The 21,068-nt window shown below is 43.4% G+C and overlaps 1 protein-coding gene across 6 annotated transcripts in view; it reads right to left on the reverse strand.

The window, feature by feature from the left end:
* Window positions 1-2,678: 2,678 nt before the first annotated feature.
* LOC308469829 (uncharacterized protein) overlaps window positions 2,679-21,068 on the reverse strand; it is a 33,346-nt gene continuing 14,956 nt past the window's right edge. For 2 of the 6 annotated variants that reach the window (XM_080992817.1, XM_080992816.1), the window contains exons 2-3: window positions 11,123-11,192; window positions 2,679-5,121 (exon numbers count right to left, since the gene is read on the reverse strand). In XM_080992817.1, the coding sequence (XP_080848943.1) occupies window positions 3,840-5,090 (1,251 nt within the window). In that variant the 5' untranslated portion in view covers window positions 5,091-5,121; window positions 11,123-11,192 and the 3' untranslated portion in view covers window positions 2,679-3,839. Of the gene's footprint in view, window positions 5,122-11,122; window positions 11,193-11,524; window positions 11,723-11,767; window positions 12,287-13,036; window positions 13,407-21,068 lie in introns of those variants that run through there. The other 4 variants (XM_080992815.1, XM_080992814.1, XM_080992813.1 and 1 more) reach the window with 4 other exon arrangements.

Below are 21,068 nucleotides of genomic sequence, written 5' to 3' on the forward strand. Positions count from 1 at the left end.
TATTGATGAACACCCATCCCACCCCCTTGAAGATCTCTCCCAGCAGAATGTGGAAGAGGATGGAACCCTGTGACACCCCACAAGTGAGAGCCCAGGGGTCCAACACTCTGTTGGAATCTCAAGCACTATCAGTGGAATTGGCCGCTCTCCAGGCACCCGGCTTGAGTTCCTAGTTGACCTCCCCGTCTGCGACTCCCAGCAAGATACAGGCGAGGCCTCTATCGGCGATCCCACTCAGCGTGAGAGGGACACACCATGTCTCCCTCCTCCCTGCTTCCCCCAGGGAGGGGAAAGAGACAGACAGAAATCTATTTACATGCCTTTTATTTCTGTCTTCACAGCAGTACAGAGAAACACGTCTGCACTCTCCAGTCCCCACAGAAGAGAGAATTAGACTCCACCCCTGCACTTCCAGTACAGGTCATATGACACTCTGAGCTAACATCCGGTGCTCAGAACAGTAAATAGACTGTCCCTTTGTTCTCACGGTACAGTCCCAAACATCAACATCCTGTTTGGCTTTCCAGCCATCTGCATCTTGCTCTTGCATTGATGCTTTTTCCTGACACACTCATCCCCCAACACCACATTCTGGATACGACCCAGGAGAAAGGAGTGGACCCACTGCATAACAGTGCCGCCAGCTCTCAGTTCCTCTACACGTTCCAGGAGGTTGTTGTGGTCAATGGTATTAAAGGCCTCTGAGAAATCCAGCAGAACTTTTTATTGAGGGTGAAAGAGGAGAGCGCAAAATATGGTCTGAAGCTCAACATCAAAAAAACGAAGATCATGACCACTGGTCCCATAACCCCCTGGCAAATAGAAGGGGAAGAAATGGAGGCAGTGAGAGATTTTACTTTCTTGGGCTCCATGATCACTGCAGATGGTGACAGCAGCCACAAAATTAAAAGATGCCTGCTTCTTGGGAGAAAAGCAATGACAAACCTGGACAGCATCTTAAAAAGTAATGGCATCACCTTGCCAACAAAGGTCCGTATAGTAAAAGCTATGGTTTTCCCAGTAGTGATGTATGGAAGTGAGAGCTGGACCATAAAGAAGGCTGATTGCCCAAGAATTGATGCTTTTGAATTATGGTGCTGGAGGAGACTCTTGCGAGTCATATGGACTGCAAGAAGATCAAACCTATCCATTCTTAAGGAAATCAGCCCTGAGTGCTCACTGGAAGGACAGAATGTGAAACTGAGGCGCCAATATTATGGCCACCTCATGAGAAGAGAAGACTCCCTGGAAAAGACCCTGATGTTGGGAAAGATGGAGGGCACAAGGAGAAGGGGATGACAGAAGACGAGATGGTTGGATAGTGTTCTCGAAGCTACCAGCATGAGTTTGACAAAACTGCGGGAGGCAGTGGAAGACAGAAGTGCCTGGCGTGCTCTGGTCCAGGGGGTCACGAAGAGTCGGACACGACTAAACGACTAAACAACAACAACATTCCTGGCCTCCTTCTGTCTCTGAGCTAAGATTGGTATCTGCTGCTTGCTCTCTGTTCTCTGAAGCTATGCCACTCGGCTGCCTCTCCTCCCTCTCCCATTCCAGTGTCCTTATCTCCCTTTGCCTGCTTTAGATTCCCAGCCTCTGTCAACTCCGGAACGAAGCTGACACCTAACAATGCTTAATGTTAATGCTTAATGTTAATGCTAAAGTAAAGTTGGCCTTTCAGGGATCAAATTGTGAACTGAAAGGTGAGTAAATTTTTTATTACTTTTTAAGGAAAGACTCTTGTGTCTTTTAAGAGGGATAAAAGGGGACACGAGGAATAATCCACCTGGGCAAGCCAGATTGGATGACTTAACTAAAGAGATTCAAATGAATCTGCAAACTATCTTCCTGCTATATTGAGGGGAAACTGCTCTGCTACATCACTCACCAGCGTGAGTGAAGGAAGAATATCACTTATTCAACATATCCATTCCTACTATCCTTAACATTCCCACAGTTGTCCCTTAGCATTCCAAGTTTGGGACCTGCCTGAACATGTTTCCACATAATCATCATCCGTATGGTTTCTCCCCTGTGTCTCTTATTTGGGGGATAATGGGCTAGGAGCTTACAGTGAAGCATTTAACACACACCTGTGCCACCGCCAGGCACAACTTTATTTAAAGAAAAGCATCTTTGCAAGCATGGGGGAGCTATTCAGGCACACCCAGGTCTGAACAACACAGGAGTTTATCCTCCCCCCGGGGGCAAATGTCCCTCCTCTGTCCTCCAATTGGATGCAGGGTGGCATAGAGGTTACAGCCTATCAGACCGCCCAATTATACCCGATGCCCATCCCGTATTGCCCTTATTTGGTCCAAGCCTCACCCCCAGAATTTACCTATTGACAAAAGCAGCACACCAAAAGCTGCCCTAGTTTTGTGTGTTAAGCACTGTGGGTTCCAATTGCAAGCATAATCGAGTTTCATATCTTATAAAGCTAAAAAGGCAAACCACATTTAGATTACCACTTTGTTCCAATCACGGGTGCAAGCAGGCTTCGTATCTGGGTCCCAGCTACAAGCTATATGATGCCACCAGAGATAATGTTTTATTTCAACACTTCACCCTTGACGTAGCCAAAATGAGGAAGTGCAGTAACACATTTAATTCGTACAATATAAACTATATACAAGGGTTTCAAGACTACCATCTGCATGTAGGAAGATGCTTTCAGATTTCTGTGTCTTAATTGTTCCTTTATTGCAATTATAACAATGGTAGTGATGCGACTCTTCGTATATTAAACAACTGTACATCCAAAGCAACACAAAAAGTCTCACACTCCACTTTTCACAACTCTCACATCCCAAATTCAAACATGAACATTTCCAATCTCTCCACCAAAGACCAAAGACCATGTGACACTCAGCCCACCATTATTCACCACCAGCTCTCCAGATGACACACCCCTCCCTAACATTACACTGCATCTTGTATTCTACTATTTTGAGATGTTACCCGCATTACTTTCCCGTACTCCTTACATTTAAAGCGTTTCACCCATGTGAATTTGTAGATGAATTTTATAGTGTCCACTTTGACTGAAGCTCTTTCCACACACTGTACATTTAAATAGTTTCTCCCGTGTGTTTGATGATGTACTCTATAGTGTCCACTATCACTGAAGCTCTTTTCACACACTATACATTTAAATGGTTTCTTCCCTGTGTTAGTTAGATGATGTCGTCGAAGTTTCTCACTTTGACTGAAGCTCTTTTCACACTCCACAATACGCAGCGCACTAGAGTCTGAAGGGTACGTTTACAGTTTGAAAAGAAACTAATTGCTAATGAAATGATTGTATTTCAATATGTTCCAGGTGACAATCAAATTGCAGACATTTTTACTAAAGCACTTCCAAAGGTTACACATGAAAGACATGTACAAAATATGCTTTATGTTTTTGTTCCACAATAATGAACCGCAGGGGAAATGTTGAATGGTCACTTTAAAATGTGAAGGTTCATTATTGCTTCACAAGTTGTGTATGTCTTTAACGGCCAGGGCCAAGGCAAATAACGAGACCCAGTCTTGCAGCTGTGAAACATAGCAGGTGCTGCTGAGGTGTGTTAATCAAGCTGTGTCAGCATTTGGGCATAGTATATAATGAGCAGCACCTAACTCTCCCATCACCCTGGGGGATGGGTTGGTGGTTGGGTCGGGTTTGTTGTTGATGTATTTAGTGTATAAGGAGTTTTTGTTTTCGTTATTAAAACCTTGTTTAAGTTATTTTTGAGTCCCTTTTTAATGCATGGTCTCCCCAGCAAGCTCTCTGCAGCGCTACTAAACAGCAAATAGCCAACAGTTTTCACTTCAACTGAAGATCTTTCCACACTCTATGCAGTCAAATGGTTTTTCCCGTGTGTTCGTTGATGTCGTTTACAGTGTCCACTATGATTGAAGCTCTTTCCACACTCCATACATTCAAATGGTTTTTCCCCTGTGTGAGTTCGTTGATGTTGTCTTAAGTGTCCACTTTGACTGAAGGTTTTCCCACACTGCATACAATTAAATGGTTTCTCCCCTGTGTGAATTCGCTGATGTTTTCTAAGGGTTTCACTTAGACTGAAGCTCTTTCCACACTCTATACATTTAAATGGTTTTTCCCCTGTGTGAGTTTGATGATGTAGTCGAAGTTTCTCACTATCACTGAAGCTCTTTTCATACTCCATGCATCTGAATGGTTTCTCCCCTGTGTGAGTTCGCTGATGTATTCTAAGGTTTCCCCTTTGACTGAAGCTCTTTCCACACTCTATACATTCAAATGGTTTTTCCCCTGTGTGAGTTCGTTGGTGTAGTCGAAGTTTCCCACTATCAGCAAAGCTCTTTCCACACTCTATACATTCAAATGGTTTTTCCCCTGTGTGAGTTCGCTGATGTACTTTATAGTGTCCACTTTTATTGAAACTTTTACCACACTGCATACATTTAAACGGTTTCTCCCCTGTGTGAGCTCGATGATGTTGTTGAAGTTTCTTACTTTGACTGAAGCTTTTTCCACACTCTATACATTTAAATGGTTTCTCCACTGTGTGAGTTCGTTGATGTAGTCTATAGTGTCCACTTTGACTGAAGCTCTTTCCACACTCTATACATTTAAATGGTTTTTCCCCTGTGTGAGTTCGTTGATGTAGTCTATAGTGTCCATTATCACTGAAGCTCTTTCCACACTCCATGCATCTGAATGGTTTCTCCCCTGTGTGAGTTAGATGATGTTGTCGAAGTTTCCAACTATTAGAGAAGCTCTTTCCACACTCTATACATGTGAATAGTTTCTCCCCTGTGTGAGTTCGCTGATGTATTCTAAGGTTTCCCCTTTGACTGAAACTCTTTCCACACTCTATACATTCAAATGGTTTCTCCCCTGTGTGAGTTCGTTGATGTAGTCGAAGTTTCCCACTATCACTGAAGCTCTTTCCACACTCTATACATTTAAATGGTTTTTCCCCTGTGTGAGTTCGCTGATGTTTTCTAAGGGTTTCACTTAGACTGAAGCTCTTTCCACACTCTATACATTCAAATGGTTTCTTTGTTATTCCTTTTGAATTTACAGATGGCCCCCCAGAATTCTTGCCTGTCTTCTCCATCGTCTGCTTCAGAGTGCAGGGAGACAAAATCCTGTTGGGGTTTCAAGGGAGAGAACAAGGGAATATGAACACACATCAAGTTCAATTGGCACTCATCCCAATTAGTATTTATAATTATTATGCGCCACCTGACCTCGTTCCCATTTTCTGACACAGGACTATCCTAGTGTAAATTCTCTGCCCAGGCCTCTCTCACTGTCCTTTCTCCATTTGCCTCACTCCTGGACTTACCTCCTCTATTTCAATGCGGAATCTGTGTCACACTGAAGAAGCTCGATATTAAACATCAATATATAACTGCACTTAATGGAAACTTCAGCCTTGGATATTTAGCACTGATTCATTCATGGGATGAAGCTGTTAGTTTTATTGCTGGAGACACAAATTTATTCCTGAGACATCAAATACATTAATAGTATTATGTCATGGCGTGTTGGGGCTGGGGTAGTACCTCTCTTGGGGGACATATAGGGCTCCTTCTGGGGTAATTGGTCCACCATTAATCCCCAACCTATACTCAGCTCTCACCTGTGGGTCCTAGAAGCTGTCAGCATGCAGAGGGAGACACAAGCCAGGAAAAGCTTTGACAGGCCAACTAAACCAGTTGAGGAGAATTGATGGGTCTCAATCCCTTGGTGAGTCGGGGACTTTCACTGCATGCGATGACAGGCTCTGGCACATTGAGCAGACGAGGCCAATAGTGAGTCCAACAGTCAAGCAGATGATTTATGCAAGTGCTGTAGAGGGAAGTAAGGGGCTCATCAACCTGGGAAAGGAGGCCAAGCAGTAGAAGGAAAACTCTGATCCTAAACCTCCAGCTGTGCTGTCTCAAGCTTCAGATGAAAGCAGCAAACATCTAAAGGAATAAGAAAAGAATTTAAAATGCTTACAGGATATATTTATCCTGGGAAAATTGTAATAAAGGTAAAGAAAATTTGGATGCTGAGGGATGTAAAAAGGGAGTCCGTCCCTGCAGCGGTGAGAAAATGGTGCAGAGATTAAAGTCACAAGATCAAAGAAAGAAGTGAAAGTTCCTGCTGAGTGAGTACAAAACAAAACAATGTACTGAGGCAAAGGACATTTTGAAACAAGTTATTAGAGAAGAGTTAAAAAGAAGGACTTTGTAAACTTTTCTTGGGAATATTTTTGAGGTGGAGGCAAAGTAACACTCCAGGTCGAAAAAGCTTCAAGCAGAAAGGGGGGGGGAGGGAGGGAGAACCCATAAAGTCTTCAGAGACTGCAATAAATCCTTTTACAACATCGTTTATCTTTGACTAAAACCATCTGCTTGTGGAGGTTTCAAGGTTGCATTTGTGGTTTTTCTGCTACGTCCTTGCCGGCAAATGACTGGAGAAAGAGAAAGAGAGTTTATTACTTATCCCTTCTTTGATATATTAGACCGGCAAAGGGGAGAAAGAGATTGAATTTTAGGTGAAGAAGAAACAGACTTGGCAGTCTTATTTTTTGTGGACCGTTAAGTTCTTAATTATTAGAAATGTTGCCACATCCATAAGCACTTTAAAGGCTGTGCTGCTATCATTCACTGCAATTTTCCCCAGGAAAAACAACCCCACTCCCCTCCTGAAACTTAGCTGTTTGATACAGTCCCCTTCCTGAACTTTTTTTGCGGATTAAGCCAGCAAGAGGCTAGAAAAAACTGAGTGTGGAGTAAAGGGAGGGTCTGTTCCCTAGTATATGATAATTCTACATCTCCTTGTGGATTAAGCCAGCAAGTGGCTAGAAATAAAGACTGAACTGGGATACAAGAATAAAAAGTGCTTCCTGTATTTACACTCTGGTGGATTCGGCCAACAAGTGGTTGAAGACCAGAGGAAACTTCATCGAAGGACTGACTTGTCAAGTTGCAGAAGAGCAGAAGAAGAGGACCTCTGATGGACTTTGAGTTGGACTAATATTTAAAGTAGTTATGTACTATTGACACTGGTGTAACCTGAATTAGGAACAAAAAGAGATAAAAAGTGAAAGTCATTGTGGGGGGTGGAGGAAAACCGAGGGTGACACCTGGAGGCATAGAGTGAAATTGCAAGCAAGGATTATATTTTATACTGCTTATCTTTACTCTGTTAGCTCTTTTGGACCACATCACAGGTTGAATCATATACCCCCCTGGTGGACAGAATATTTTACTGCAGTAATTAATCTAAAATGGCAGGGGGAAATTGGGGGGGGGGGAACCAGGAGAAAGGAAAATTTCCAGACTGGAAGAGATCAAGGGTATGGATATTTTGTGGTTAAAAATAAAGGAAGAATTTAAACAAAATGAACAACATATGGAGAAAAAATTAGAAGTACAGGAAACGTTGGATAAGAAAATAGAGGGAGTGGTAGGAGAACTTTCAAATAAAATTAAAGATTTGACAGTTAGATCCAAGACAATTGAGGAATCAACGAAAAGGATTCAAAAAGAAGTCAAAGAAAATAAGAGAGAGATGGAGAAAATCAAGAAGTAATAGATTTAAATAAAGCACAGGAGCAGGTCTGGGACAGTTTAGCTCTATTGGAGATGTGTCAGAAACAACTTAATTTGAAATTTAGAGGCGTAGGTGAGGAAATGAATGAAAATATAAAGATAAAATTGATCAAGGAATTGGCAAGATGGATGGATATGAAAGAAGAAGAAATTGAATGCACAGTTGAGAACGTATTTAGAATAAAAGTAAGATCTTTAAAGGCTAAATCAAAAAAACTACCAGGCGACTGTCTAATGATTTTTAATTCATTAGATATGAGAGACGCAATCTTGAGAATGAGTTACCAAAATAAATTGGTAATCGATGGTAGGCCAATTATCATCTTTAAATAAATTCCCACTAGATTTTTACGAAAGAGGGTCGGATACAAACCATTAGTGAGTTTGTTGAAGAGAAATGGAATACAGCATAGGTGGGAATTCCCCGAGGGGATTTCTTTTTATTATAAAGATAAAAGATTTAGGCTAACTGATATTCAAGAGGTAAAGAAATTCTCAAGGAGATATGAGAGAGAGTTGGGAAAGTTGGAAGAAGATAGAGCTGTTCACAGACCTGGGGGAAAGGAGATTGACTCAGAGGAAGAAAGAAGGAAGAAGAAAAAAGAAAGAAAGAAAGAGGAAGAGGAGGAAAAAGAGGAAGGAGAAGAGGAGGAAGTAGAGGACAAAGAGGAAGAGGAAGAGGAGGAGGAAGTGAACCTTGGGGACAGAACCACCCGAATTTGAATATAATTCATAGCTGAGAACTAAATACATAAAAATGACTTTGAAACTGTTAACGTGGAATGTGAATGGATTAAATGAGAAATCTAAGAGAAATAAAGTTGAAAACATTTTGAAGAAAAAAAATCTTGATGTAATTTGTTTACAAGAAACCCACGTAGCTAAAAAACATAAACATATTCTGAAAAACAAAAGGTTGGTACTATTTCAATATGCTACGGCTACAGCTAGGATCCTCGTGGCTCAAAAGTGGAAATTACAGGAGACCCCGACGGTAATGGAGTGGCAGACAAAAATTTTTGAGTATACAGAATTAGCTAAAATGACTTATAAAATTCGAGACCAAAAAGGGACAAAGTTTGAAGAAGAGTGGGGTAAATTTATTGCATATATAAGAATTAACTGTAGAAGTCTAAAAACTGTAGAATGGTTAACATAAATCCTGTGATGTATATAGAAGGTAAATAAGAATCTGCAAGAGAAGATATAAACTAAGAAAACCGAAGCAGGGAAGGAAGGAAGTCTGGGTGTGAACTTGCACAGTGTAAATAAGACGACATAAAAAGATGACTGTAAAAGATTAAGTTTTATTTATGTTTGTGAAAAATAAATTAAAAGATCCTAAACCTCTGCTGCCTTGCGTGAATATCTTCAGGAAAAGAAGAGGCTAAGCAGTAAACCCTACACGAATCGGGAGTGGAGTCCTTAAGACGATTGTGTTGGAGTGTTGTGGGTATCAAGGAGTTAACACTATGCTAAGTGGAAATGCTGACTCAGTTTCATGTGGTGAGTCAGAATCCCAAGAGATGGTGCGCTGCCTCATTGGTCTATAGCCAGCTTGTATACAGAGGTATGCTTGACTTCTCCACAATGGCTTCTCCCCTGTATGTAGGAAGGCTGATTTATGGTACTTTATGATGCTGCAGGACTGCAGCTGGAATAAAGCCCTCCTTGCAACACAGCTGGACTCCTGAGTGCTTTATATGGAGCTTCTATTGGTCCAAATACATTGCAACATGTTGGGTGGAGTCCTTGTACGCCTCCTTCCGGTAACTCCTGTGGCTAAGCTCGGGCCAAAAATATTGCTCTGCTTCCCTTTGGACCATATCAAGAAGGTTGAGAAGGTAGGGCTGCCATAGGTCTGTCCCCCCCCCCCCCCGGGAATTGAGCGTTTAAAATAGTGTCCAGGAGGATTTTCATAAGATCGGCAAAAGGTCCACCCAGACGTTTGGCAAGGCTGCCATTTCTTGTGAGGAGAACCAGAACTTACAGGGTTAAACAGTTCTGTGTGACGTCTCACATCCTGAGGCCTGGTTTTGTTCACATACGGGAATTTTTCTTTGCGTGTGAGTTACTTTCGCTTTTAGCTGTTGAGCCGGAGAGAATGTCCGCCCGATCTCCGGGGTGATTTATGATGGTTTTTCTGTACATAATAAAGCCTTCTTAGATTAAGCAAGAAGCCTGTGTACAGACTGGGATTTATCACCCACACAAGGCAAAACCGCTGCTGCAATACTCTGCTTGGAGCCAGGAAGAGAGCGTGAGGCTCAAGCAGGCACAGGGAAGCGTGACAGACTCCATTACATTCTGAAGATTTCTATGGTGGGAAACATCAGGAAAGCTGAAAAGCTGCTTCTTTTGGGGAGAATTTGCATTTTTAAAAAGCTCATCAACTCTGTCCGGATTTTTGCATTTTTAAACAGGGCCACCCTGCTGGAGACGATAGCCTTGTCGTGTAGGCAGCCCAGGACCTCCACACACACTGCCCAGGTTTGTATTCTGCAGGGGTCACGTCTGTGCTTCTAACACCCCTGTTTGACTTCAACCTCATGGAGACTCTACATTGTGTCTCGAGGCAGATGGATGTCAACAAAAGGGGGTGGAAGGACAGAATCTGACTTTTGAGAGAGGAGGTGCAGTCAGAGATGCTTCCACCAGAAGAGAGCCTGAGGGGGGAAACCATCTTTAGATGACATTTAGGATCCCTGCCTCCATTTCTCAGCCTGAATTGTAACTCAGAATCTTGATTCTGAACTCAGTTCAGAACCTTCAGATCTATCCTCTGGTTGGCCGTCTTCTGGAATATAAACCAGACCTCTTTGAGGGTATCATCCAGACCTTCATTTAGTGTGGGCACCTTGGATTTGGAGTCTAGGTATCAATCATAATCCCTGAAAACGTGTCTCAGTAACCCTTGGCATCTATACCCACCTTGACCTCCCAGGTGAGTCTGAGCTCCTAGAGGAACCATCTATGCTGAGGTGGGACACCTCTGGCCCTCCAGATGTGGCTGGACTCAAAGTGCCATCAGCCCAAGCAAGGATGGCAAATGTCCAGGGATGATGGGAGTTCTACTGGAACAACATCTGGAGGGACACACTTTCTCCATCTTCCTCCTTTTCTGAAAAAGCTAAATATCTGTATTGTTTCCTCCTTCCTCCGTGATGTGTAACATCTTCCTGATACACTCCAACCAACTGCACACATTCCCTAATCCTGCACCATTTACTTCCTGAGGCGGCTCCATTGTGTCCACCTTCTCAGAACCACCCACCATTTCAGTAGCAGTCCTTCAGTTCCCAGCTATTAGTCCCCCCACCCTACGGAGGAATTATTCATCTGAATCCCAGGGGCTGGGAGTCCTGAGTGGGGAGACAGCTGTTGGCCCTGCTGGGGGGTTTCTCCTTGGCTGGTCCTTGTGAGAAGAGGATGCTGGACGAGGTGGGCCCTGATCCTACTCCAGCAGGACATTTCTCATGTTCCCACAAACTGAAACGAGACCTACAAAGATACCGTCTCCCAGGCAAGAGGAAGGACATACCTCTCAAAGTCTCTGTATTTTTCTGTTTCAAAGAAGGAGTTGAGCGCAAACTTGCAGATCAGATTCTCTCCTGTGTGGAATGAGTAAAATGGAAGTGCTATTTACGTCACTGGAAAAGTATTCAAAAATATTCATGTGTTGAAGAAAGTCGATAACAAAGTAGCTGATGTCCCATTAAGGGCTAATAAAAGGTTTATGGTCTCAGCATTTGTGGGCTGCAGGCTGAGGATGTGAACTGTGGACCAGGAAGACTCGCAATCTCCATTATCCTGAGAGTCTCTTTGTAGATTTTGCATAATTATTTTGGAATTCCTACCGCAATATTGGTTCATGAAAAGTTACAGATGGAGAAACTTACACGGTTGCTGTAAACTATCACCCCCCCCACAAACTCTCACTCACATACAGTCTGTAAATTTGGCAAGTTCCCAGCCCTTTCCTGTAATACTGGCAATTCCAGGCCTGCAGATGCACAGCCCTGGGTGTAGAGCCTCCAGCCACAGGCATTGTCTATCATGGAAATGCCCCAGACTGGGACGGATTATGGATCTTTGGATGCTGATAGATTGTATCTCCGTTTGTAACCCACTCTGACATTGCCTACAAAAAATAAAAGTAATAGAAATGTTTTCAGGATATACTTACCGATAAACCCTGCAAACCTTTCTGTAGCATCCTTCCCCCATATTCCTGGCTCCCTCAGCACCACCACCATCGATTAACCATGCAGTGGAAACACTTAAGAATGGGAGCCTGAGAGAGAGGAAGAGGTCTCTGGCTACTTCCTGGGCGGGGCTTCCAGAAGCAAAGAGCCGCTTTGGAGAAGGCCTCCTCCTCCCTCCTCCCTCCTAGGACCTTCCAGCTTTTTCTCTCTTCTGCTCTCCAAGGTGGACCAACGGTTTGACTTGGTATAATGCAGCCCACAGCCATCAATGCAGTAGCTTGAGAGGATCAGTGGGGAAAGAGTGGCAGATTCCTGGGCAGGAGGGAGAAGCCAAGGCAGACCCACCACCGGAGATTCCTCCTCCAGCGCCCAAGGATGGAGACATCTCTCCAAAAGGAAGAGTCTCTCACCCTCCCTCTCTGCTCGGCTGGCCTCCTATCCCCCAGGGATGCTGCCATTCCTCCCTCAGCCCCCCATCTTCCTCTGCTCTCCTCCCTCCGTCCCACTCTCCATCCGGAGGGGCCTCCCGAGGCGGGGGGGGGTCTCTATCCAGGCCGATTTCACTTCCTTTAACCCTTTCGTGGACTCCGTCTCTCCCTCAAGGCGCAGGAGTACTTCGAGGGGTTCCTGCCAGGGGGGAACGGCAGAGGGCGTCATGTTTGGGTCCTGGGATCAAATCCAGGGCTGCTTGGGGACAGGGGGCTTCGTGGGGACCCCCTTGGTGGGCATCACGTTTCAGTTCAGGCAAGAGAGCCCAGGGGGTGGGGGGCAGTTAAGCGTCGCTTGAGCCCCCGGGGAAAAGAGACGCGTGTGGAGGGGAGGGCGCTGCAAAGGAGAGGGCAGCTGGATTGCATGGATCGGGGGCCACCTCCTGGACCCCCAGGAAAACGAAACATGGGTGGGTGGGGACTCCAAAGGAGATCCTGCCACGCAATCCCTGCAGGTGTTGCCCCCCCCCCTTCGCAGCAGGATTGCGGGATCGGAGCCCCTGCTTATGAGGCCCAGGCTTTTTTGCGGGCAGGGGTGAAACTAGGCTGTATTTCCCCCGAGTCAAAGACCCGATTGGGGACATTTGCGTCCCCACAAAGACATCCTCAATGGCGCCCTGCTGGAGGCGTCACCTGGTGCGAAAACCAACCACCCCCGTCTAGCCCACCCCCATAGCTATGGCTCTGTTTCCGGGAGGGGTCTCTATCTTTTCCTCTCTACCTTCCCCCTAAATCGCCCCCTTTCCCACGCAGCCTCTTTACCTCTTTGTCCTCTCTGGACCTCCGCCTCCCTTGCTCGCTGTTCCGGTTTCCTTCCCCTGCAAAATAAAGCGGAGTAGGGGGGTGAGGGGAATTAGTCAACCCACACCCCTCCTCCCCTTCCCCTCCCACTTTTCACTTTGGGCCCCCTGGAAACTTCCGACCTATAGACACTTCGGGTTCCTTGTCGCAGGCGCGCGCCTCTAGAGCTACGTTCGCAGAGCAGCCGCTGCCTGTGTTGGGATGGAAACAGGAAGAGATGGCGCTGCCTTTGGCCTCCTGCTCTTGGGGCTCCGTCGGGAAATGGCCCCCTCCTCCCCCCAAGTCGCCTCTCTCCCCACAGCGGAGAGTGGAAGTGGGGGCGGGAGCGGGTGGCTTCCTATTTGTGTACGAGATGATGGATTGATGTTTCCCTCCACAGCAGAGTGGCAGCTACACACTTATTTTTTCCTTATTTACAGTACTTTTGTTATTGTATCATTTCAATAGAGTTAAGTTGAGGGTCTTACGGAGACTCTTCCTGGCTCCTCAAAAAGGCCAGAAGAACAGGAAAGGCATAATCCATGTCTGCTGAAGACTGGGCTAGGTAACAGGGAGGCAGTAATAAGACGCAGGGGCCGTGCTGATTTATTACAATTATTTGTATAGTTTAAATAATATACGTATATACGTATGTGTGACTATTATTATTTATTTATCTATTTATTATTTATACCCTGCCCATCTGCCTGGGTTTCCCCAGCCACTTTGGGTGGCTCCCAACCGAATATTAAAAACACGATAAAACATCTTCCCTAAACTGGGCTGCCTTCATAAATATATATCAATATTTATTTGTTTTCCAATGATTGTTTTTCCTATATCTTTAGCAGTTGTCTTCCAAAAAGAGATGGAAACCCTGGTTTGTGAAACCCTTGTGTACACAGTGGTCTGCTTGAAGGAAGACTCCCCAGAAGCATGACTGAAGAATTAGTTCATTATTATTATTATTATTATTATTATTGTTATTAACCCCAGCCATTCTGGGTGGCTTCCAACAGAATATTAAAAAATACATTAAAACATCAATCATTAAAACCTTCCTTAAACAGAGCTGCCTTCAGATGTCTTCTAAACGTCAGATAGTTGTTTATTTATTTGATATATGATGGGAGTGCTTTCCACAGAGCGGGCGCCACTACTGAGATGGCCCTCTGCCTGGTTGCCAGTAACTTCGCTTCTCACAGTGAGGGAACCGCCAGAAGGCCCTCGGAGCTGGACATCATTGTCCTGGCAAAACGATGAGGGTGGAGATGCTCCTTCAGGTCTACTGGGCTGAGGCCTTTAAGGGTTTAAAGGTCAGCACCAACACTTTGAATTGTGCTCAAAAACATACTGGGAGCCAGTGTAGGTCTTTCAAGACTGGTATTGTTATGTGGTCTTGGCCGCTCCCAGTCACCTGTCTAGCTGCAGCATTCTGGATTAGTTGTCGTTTCCAGGTCACCTTCAAAGGTAGCCCCACGGAGAGCGCATTGCAGTAGTCCAAGCGGGAGATAACTAGAGCATGCACCACTCTGGTGAGACAGTCTGCGGGCAGGTAGGGTCTCAGCCTGCATACCAGAGGCAGCTGGTAGACACTGCCCTGGACACAGAATTGACCTGTGCCTCCATGAACAGCTGTGAGTCCAAAATGACTCCCAGGCTGCACACCTGGTCCTTCAGGGGCACAGTTACCCCTTTCAGGACCAGGAATTCTCCAATCTTGCCTGCCCCGTCCCCCAAAACAGTACATCTGTCTTGTCAGGATTCAACCTCAATCCGTTAGCCGCTATATATCCTGCAACTGCCTCCAGACACTCACACAGGACTTTCAGCACCTTTCACTGGTTCCGATTTGAAAGAGAGGTAGAACTGGGTATCATCCACATATTGATGAACACCCATCCCACCCCCTTGAAGATCTCTCCCAGCAGCATGTGGAAGAGGATGGAACCCTGTGACACCCCACAAGTGAGAGCCCAGGGGTCCAACACTCATCCCCCAAGACCACCTTCTGGATACGACCCAGGAGAAAGTAGTGGACCCACTGCATAACAGTGCCGCCAGCTCCCAGTTCCTCTACACGTTCCAGGAGGTTGTTGTGGTCAATGGTATTAAACGAAGATCATGACCACTGGTCCCATAACCCCCTGGCAAATAGAAGGGGAAGAAATTGAGGCAGTGAGAGATTTTACTTTCTTGGGCTCCATGATCACTGCAGATGGTGACAGCAGCCACAAAATTAAAAGACGCCTGCTTCTTGGGAAAAAAGCAATGACAAACCTAGACAGCATCTTAAAAAGTAAAGGCATCACCTTGCCAACAAAGGTCCGTATAGTAAAAGCTATGGTTTTCCCCGTAGTGATGTATGGAAGTGAGAGCTGGACCATAAAGAAGGCTGATTGCCCAAGAATTGATGCTTTTGAATTATGGTGCTGGAGGAGACTCTTGCGAGTCATATGGACTGCAAGAAGATCAAACCTATCCATTCTTAAGGAAATCAGCCCTGAGTGCTCACTGGAAGGACAGAATGTGAAACTGAGGTGCCAATACTATGGCCACCTCATGAGAAGAGAAGACTCCCTGGAAAAGACCCTGATGTTGGGAAAGATGGAGGGCACAAGGAGAAGGGGACGACAGAGGACGAGATGGTGGGACAGTGTTCTCGAAGCTACCAGCATGAGTTTGACAAAAGTGCGGGAGGCAGTGGAAGACAGAAGTGCCTGGCGTGCTTTGGTCCAGGGGGTCACGAAGAGTCGGACACGACTAAACGACTAAACAAGAACAACATTCCTGGCCTCTCTCCTTCTGTCTCTGAGCTAAGATTGGTATCTGCTGCTTGCTCTCTGTTCTCTGAAGCTATGCCACTCGGCTGCCCCTCCTCCCTCTCCCATTCCAGTGTCCTTATCTCCCTTTGCCTGCTTTAGATTCCCAGCCTCTGTCAGCTCCGGAATGAAGATGACACCTAACAATGCTTAATGTTAATGCTTAATGTTAATGCTTAATGTTAATGCTAAAGTAAAGCCGGCCTTTCAGGGATCAAACTGTGAACTGAAATGTGAGTAAATTTTTTGTTACTTTTTAAGGAAAGACTCTTGTGTCTTTTAAGAGGGATAAAAGGGGACACGAGGAATAATCCACCTGGGCAAGCCAGATTGGATGACTTACTGTAACTAAAGAGATTCAAATGAATCTGCAAACTATCTTCCTGCTATATTGAGGGGAAACTGCTCTGCTACATCACTCACCAGCGTGAGAGAAGGAAAAATATCACTTATTCAACATATCCTTTCCTACTATCCTTAACATTCCCACAGTTGTCCCTTAGCATTATAAGTTTGGCACCTGCCTGAACATCTTTCCACATTATAATCATCCGTATGGTTTCTCCCCTGTGTCTGTTATTTGGGGGATAATTGGCTATGAGCTTACAGTGAAGCATTTAACACACACCTGTGCCACCGCCGGGCACATTGCTGCCAGAGGCTCTGGCGGTGCCCACTCTCTGCTCTGTGTGAGGAATAAAACACTGGCTCCTAAAGCTGAAAGGCCTAGGAGCCTTTCATATAAATTCTGAGCCCATTGGTGAAATAGTAAAATTTATTTAAAGAAAAGCATCGTTGCAAGCATGAGGGAGCTATTCAGGCACACCCAGGTCAGAACAACACAAGCATTTATCCTCCCCCCGGGGGCAAATGTCCCTCCTCTGTCCTCCAATTGGCTGGAGGGTGGCGTAGAGGTTACAGCCAATCAGACCGCCCAATTATACCCGATGCCCATCCCGTATTGCCCTTATTTGGTCCAAGCTCCACCCCCAGAATTTACCTATTGACAAAAGCAGCACACCAAAAGCTGCCCTAGTTTTGTGTGTTAAGCACTGTGGGTTCCAATTGCAAGCATAAGCGAGTTTCATATCTTATAAAGCTAAAAAGGCAAACCACATTTAGACTACCACTTTGTTCCAATCACGGGTGCAAACAGGCTTCGTATCTGGGTCCCAGCTACAAGCTATATGATGCCACCAGAGATAATGTTTTATTTCAACACTTCACCCTTGACGTAGCCAAAAATGAGGAAGTGCAGTAACACATTTAATTCGTACAATATAAACTACCGTATTTTTCGCTCTATAACACGCACCCGACCATAACACACACGTAGTTTTTAGAGGAGGAAAATCCATAGGCATGCCACCTGTAGGCATTTCCTCCATAACACGCACAGACATTTCCCCTTACTTTCTAGGAGGAAAAAAGTGAGTGTTATGGTGCAAAAAATACGGTATATACAAGGGTTTCAAGACTACCATATGCATGTAGGAAGATGCTTTCAGATTTCTGTGTCTTAATTGTTCCTTTATTGCAATTATAACAATGGTAGTGATGCGACTCTTCGTATATTAAACAACTGTACATCCAAAGCAACACAAAAAGTCTCACACTCCACTTTTCACAACTCTCACATACCAAATTCAAACATGAACATTTCCTCTTTTTTAAAAATAATATTTATTAATGTTTTAAACAATACAATAGAGAAAAGAGACAACAACAACAGAAAAACAGAAAAAATAAAAACAATTAGACAAAAAATACACACACACACAAAAATACAACGAACCTTCCATAACTTAACTTTCATTTACTTGTTTCTTTGACCTCCTCACACCTCCCTTTTTTGTATTCTACTTCAATTAGCTATTTCAGCAAATCCTTTCCATCTTTCCCATATTTTTTCCATTAATTTATCTTAATATAACTTTACCTTTCCTTCTTTCCTTCAACAATCTATTTTTACTTAAATCTTTTATAATATTCTGCTAAAGTCACATAACTTCATTCCAGCCTCCTTCTAACATTCCTTAATTTTACTATATTTCTGTAAATAAACTTTAAATTTCTTCCAATCTTCTTCCACCAACTCTTCTCCCTGGTCTCAGATTCTGCCAGTCATTTCCGTCATTTCCATGAGGTCCATCACCTTCATCTGCCATTCTTCCCGAGTGGGTAAATCTTGTGTCTTCCAATACTTTGCGATGAGTATTCTTGCTGCTGTTGTGGCATACATAAAGAAAGTTCTGTCCTTCTTTGGCACCAATTGGCCAACCATGCCCAGGAGGAAGGCCTCTGGTTTCTTCAGAAAAGTATATTTAAATACCTTTTTTATTTCATTATAGATCATTTCCCAGAAGGTCTTGATCCTTGGGCATGTCCACCAAAGGTGAAAGAATGTACCTTCAGTCTCTTTACATTTCCAACATTTATTATCAGGCAAGTGGTAAATTTTTGCAAGCTTGACTGGTGTCATGTACCACCTATAGATCATTTTCATTATATTCTCTCTTAAGGCATTACATGCCGTGAATTTGATACCTGTGGTACATAACTGTTCCCAGTCAGCCATCATAATATTATGTCCAACATCCTGTGCCCATTTAATCATAGCTGATTTCACCGTCTCATCCTGGGTGTTCCATTTCAACAGCAAGTTATACATTCTTGACAAATTCTTACTTTTGGGGTCTAACAGCTGTGTTTCCAATTTTGATTTTTCCACCTGAAAACCAATTTTTTTATCCAGATTATATGCCTCCATTATTTGATAATAATGGAGCCAATCACACACTTTGTTTTTTAGTTTTTCAAAACTCTGTAGTTTCAATCTATCTCCCTCTTGTTCCAATATTTCCCAATATTTCGGCCATTTGGCCTCCATATTGAGTTTTTTCTGAGCCTTCGCTTCCATTGGAGACAGCCACCTTGGAGTTTTATTTTCAAGCAAATCCTTATATCTTGTCCAAACATTAAACAAAGCTTTCCTGACAATATGATTTTTAAATGCTTTATGTGCTTTGACCTTATCATACCACAAATATGCATGCCATCCAAATACATTATTGAAACCTTCTAAGTCCAGCACGTCAGTGTTTTCAAGAAGCAACCATTCTCCCAGCCAGCAAAAAGCGGCTGATTCATAATAAAGTTTAAAGTCTGGCAGGGCAAATCCACCTCTTTCTTTAGCATCTGTTAATATCTTAAACTTTATTTGAGGTTTCTTGCCCTGCCAGACAAATCTAGAAATATCTCTCTGCCACTTCTTGAAACAATCCATTTTATCAATAATTTGCAATGCTTGAAACAAAAACAGCATTCTAGGCAATACATTCATTTTTATCGCAGCAATTCGGCCCAGCATTGATAACTTCAATTTGACCATATTTCTAAATCCTTTTTCACTTCCGTCCAACATTTTTCATAGTTATCCTTAAATTCACATTTTTAGCTGTCATATTAACCCCTAACTATTTCACTTTCTTAACCAATGTTAATCCTGTCTCTTTCTGGAACCTCTCTCTCTCAATCCCTGTTAGGTTTTTCTCTAGCACCTTAGTTTTCATTTTGTTCAGCTTAAAACCTGCTACCTGGCCAAATTCTTGAATTTCTTCCAGTACTCTTTTAGTACTAGACTCTGGCTCCTGTAATGTCAATACCAAATCATCAGCAAATGCTTTCAACTTGTACTGTTTAGCTCCGACTTGTATACCTTTAACCAATTGGTCCCTTCTAATCATATTTAAAAGGACCTCCAGGACCGATATGAAAAGCAATGGAGAGATTGGGCAACCTTGTCATGTTCCTTTCTCTATCTTAAATTCTTCTGTCACTACATTGTTCACAATTAACTTAGCCTTTTGTTCTGAATAAATTGCACCTATACCATTTTCAAACCCTTGACCAACCCCCATCCCTTGTAGATTTTTCTTCATGAAGCTCCAAGAAATGTTGTCAAAGGCTTTCTCCGCGTCCACAAATATAAGAACTGCTTTAGTGTTGATATTCACTTGTAATTTCTCTTAAAATATTAATTATGTTCCTTGTATTGTCAGACAAATGTCTGCCCGGGAGAAAGCCCGCTTGATCTTTATGAATTTCTTCTGCTAACACCTTTTTTAATCTTTTAGCCAAAATATCTGCAAAAATTTTATAATCCACATTGAGCAAAGATATGGGGCAGTAGTTCTTAAACTGTGTCTTTTCAGATTCTATTTTACGTATAAGTGTAATATAGGCTTCCTTCCACGACACTGGTGCCCTTTTCCCTTCCAATATTTCATTACAGACTTCCTTTAAAGGTTGTACTAGCCATTCTTTCATGGATCTATAATATCTTGAAGTCAAACCATCCAGTCCTGGTGATTTACCTAATTGCATGTTCTGAATGGCCCCTTCTACCTCCTGATCCGTTATTTTGTAGTTCAACATTAACTTGTAATCCATTTATTTTCAAAAAGCAGTCAATGTCTATTTCTTTCTGCGTCTCCTGTGTATATAGTTGTTTAAAATACCTCTGGAAGCACTTTCTTATCTCCACTGGATTCTGTATATTCTTTCCTTCCACTTCCAAGTTTGTAATAGTATTGAGTTTTTGTCTTTTTTTCATTTGCCAAGCCAGTAGTTCCCCGCATTTATTTGCCGATTCAAACGTCTTTTGTCTCATCTGTTTAATTTTCCATTCTATTTCCTGATTCATCAATTTTGTATATTGTACTTGGTATAGCTTTATCTCTTTCAGGATCTCCTGCGACTTTGGTTTCACTCTCAATTTCTTTTCTCCTTCCTTTATTTTCTCCAGAATTTTATCTTTTTTCTCATTTTGGAGTCTCTTCTTGATTGCATTCTGTTGTATCAAGAAACCTGTCATAACCGCTTTGCTTGCGTCCCAAATTACTCTTTTTTTCAACCGTAGTGTTCATATTTATCTCGAAATAGTCTCTCAAGATTTTTTGGGCCTTCTTGGTCACTTCTTCATTTCTAAACAAAGTGTCATTCATCCTCCATCTAAAGGAACCAATTGGTGTTAGTTTCATTTCCATCTTCACAGCATTATGGTCGGAACAAGTTTTAGGGCAAATTTCCACTTTTCTGATCTTTGGAGCCAGCCCTCTAGTTGCCCAGATTTGGTCAATTCTTGTCCATGTCATTTTAGCCTCAGAGAAGAAAGTTCCCTCTCTTCCCAG

Source organism: Podarcis pityusensis (genome assembly GCF_964106645.2).
Source record: "Podarcis pityusensis genome assembly, chromosome: 2".
Classification (NCBI taxonomy): Eukaryota; Metazoa; Chordata; class Lepidosauria; order Squamata; family Lacertidae; genus Podarcis; species Podarcis pityusensis.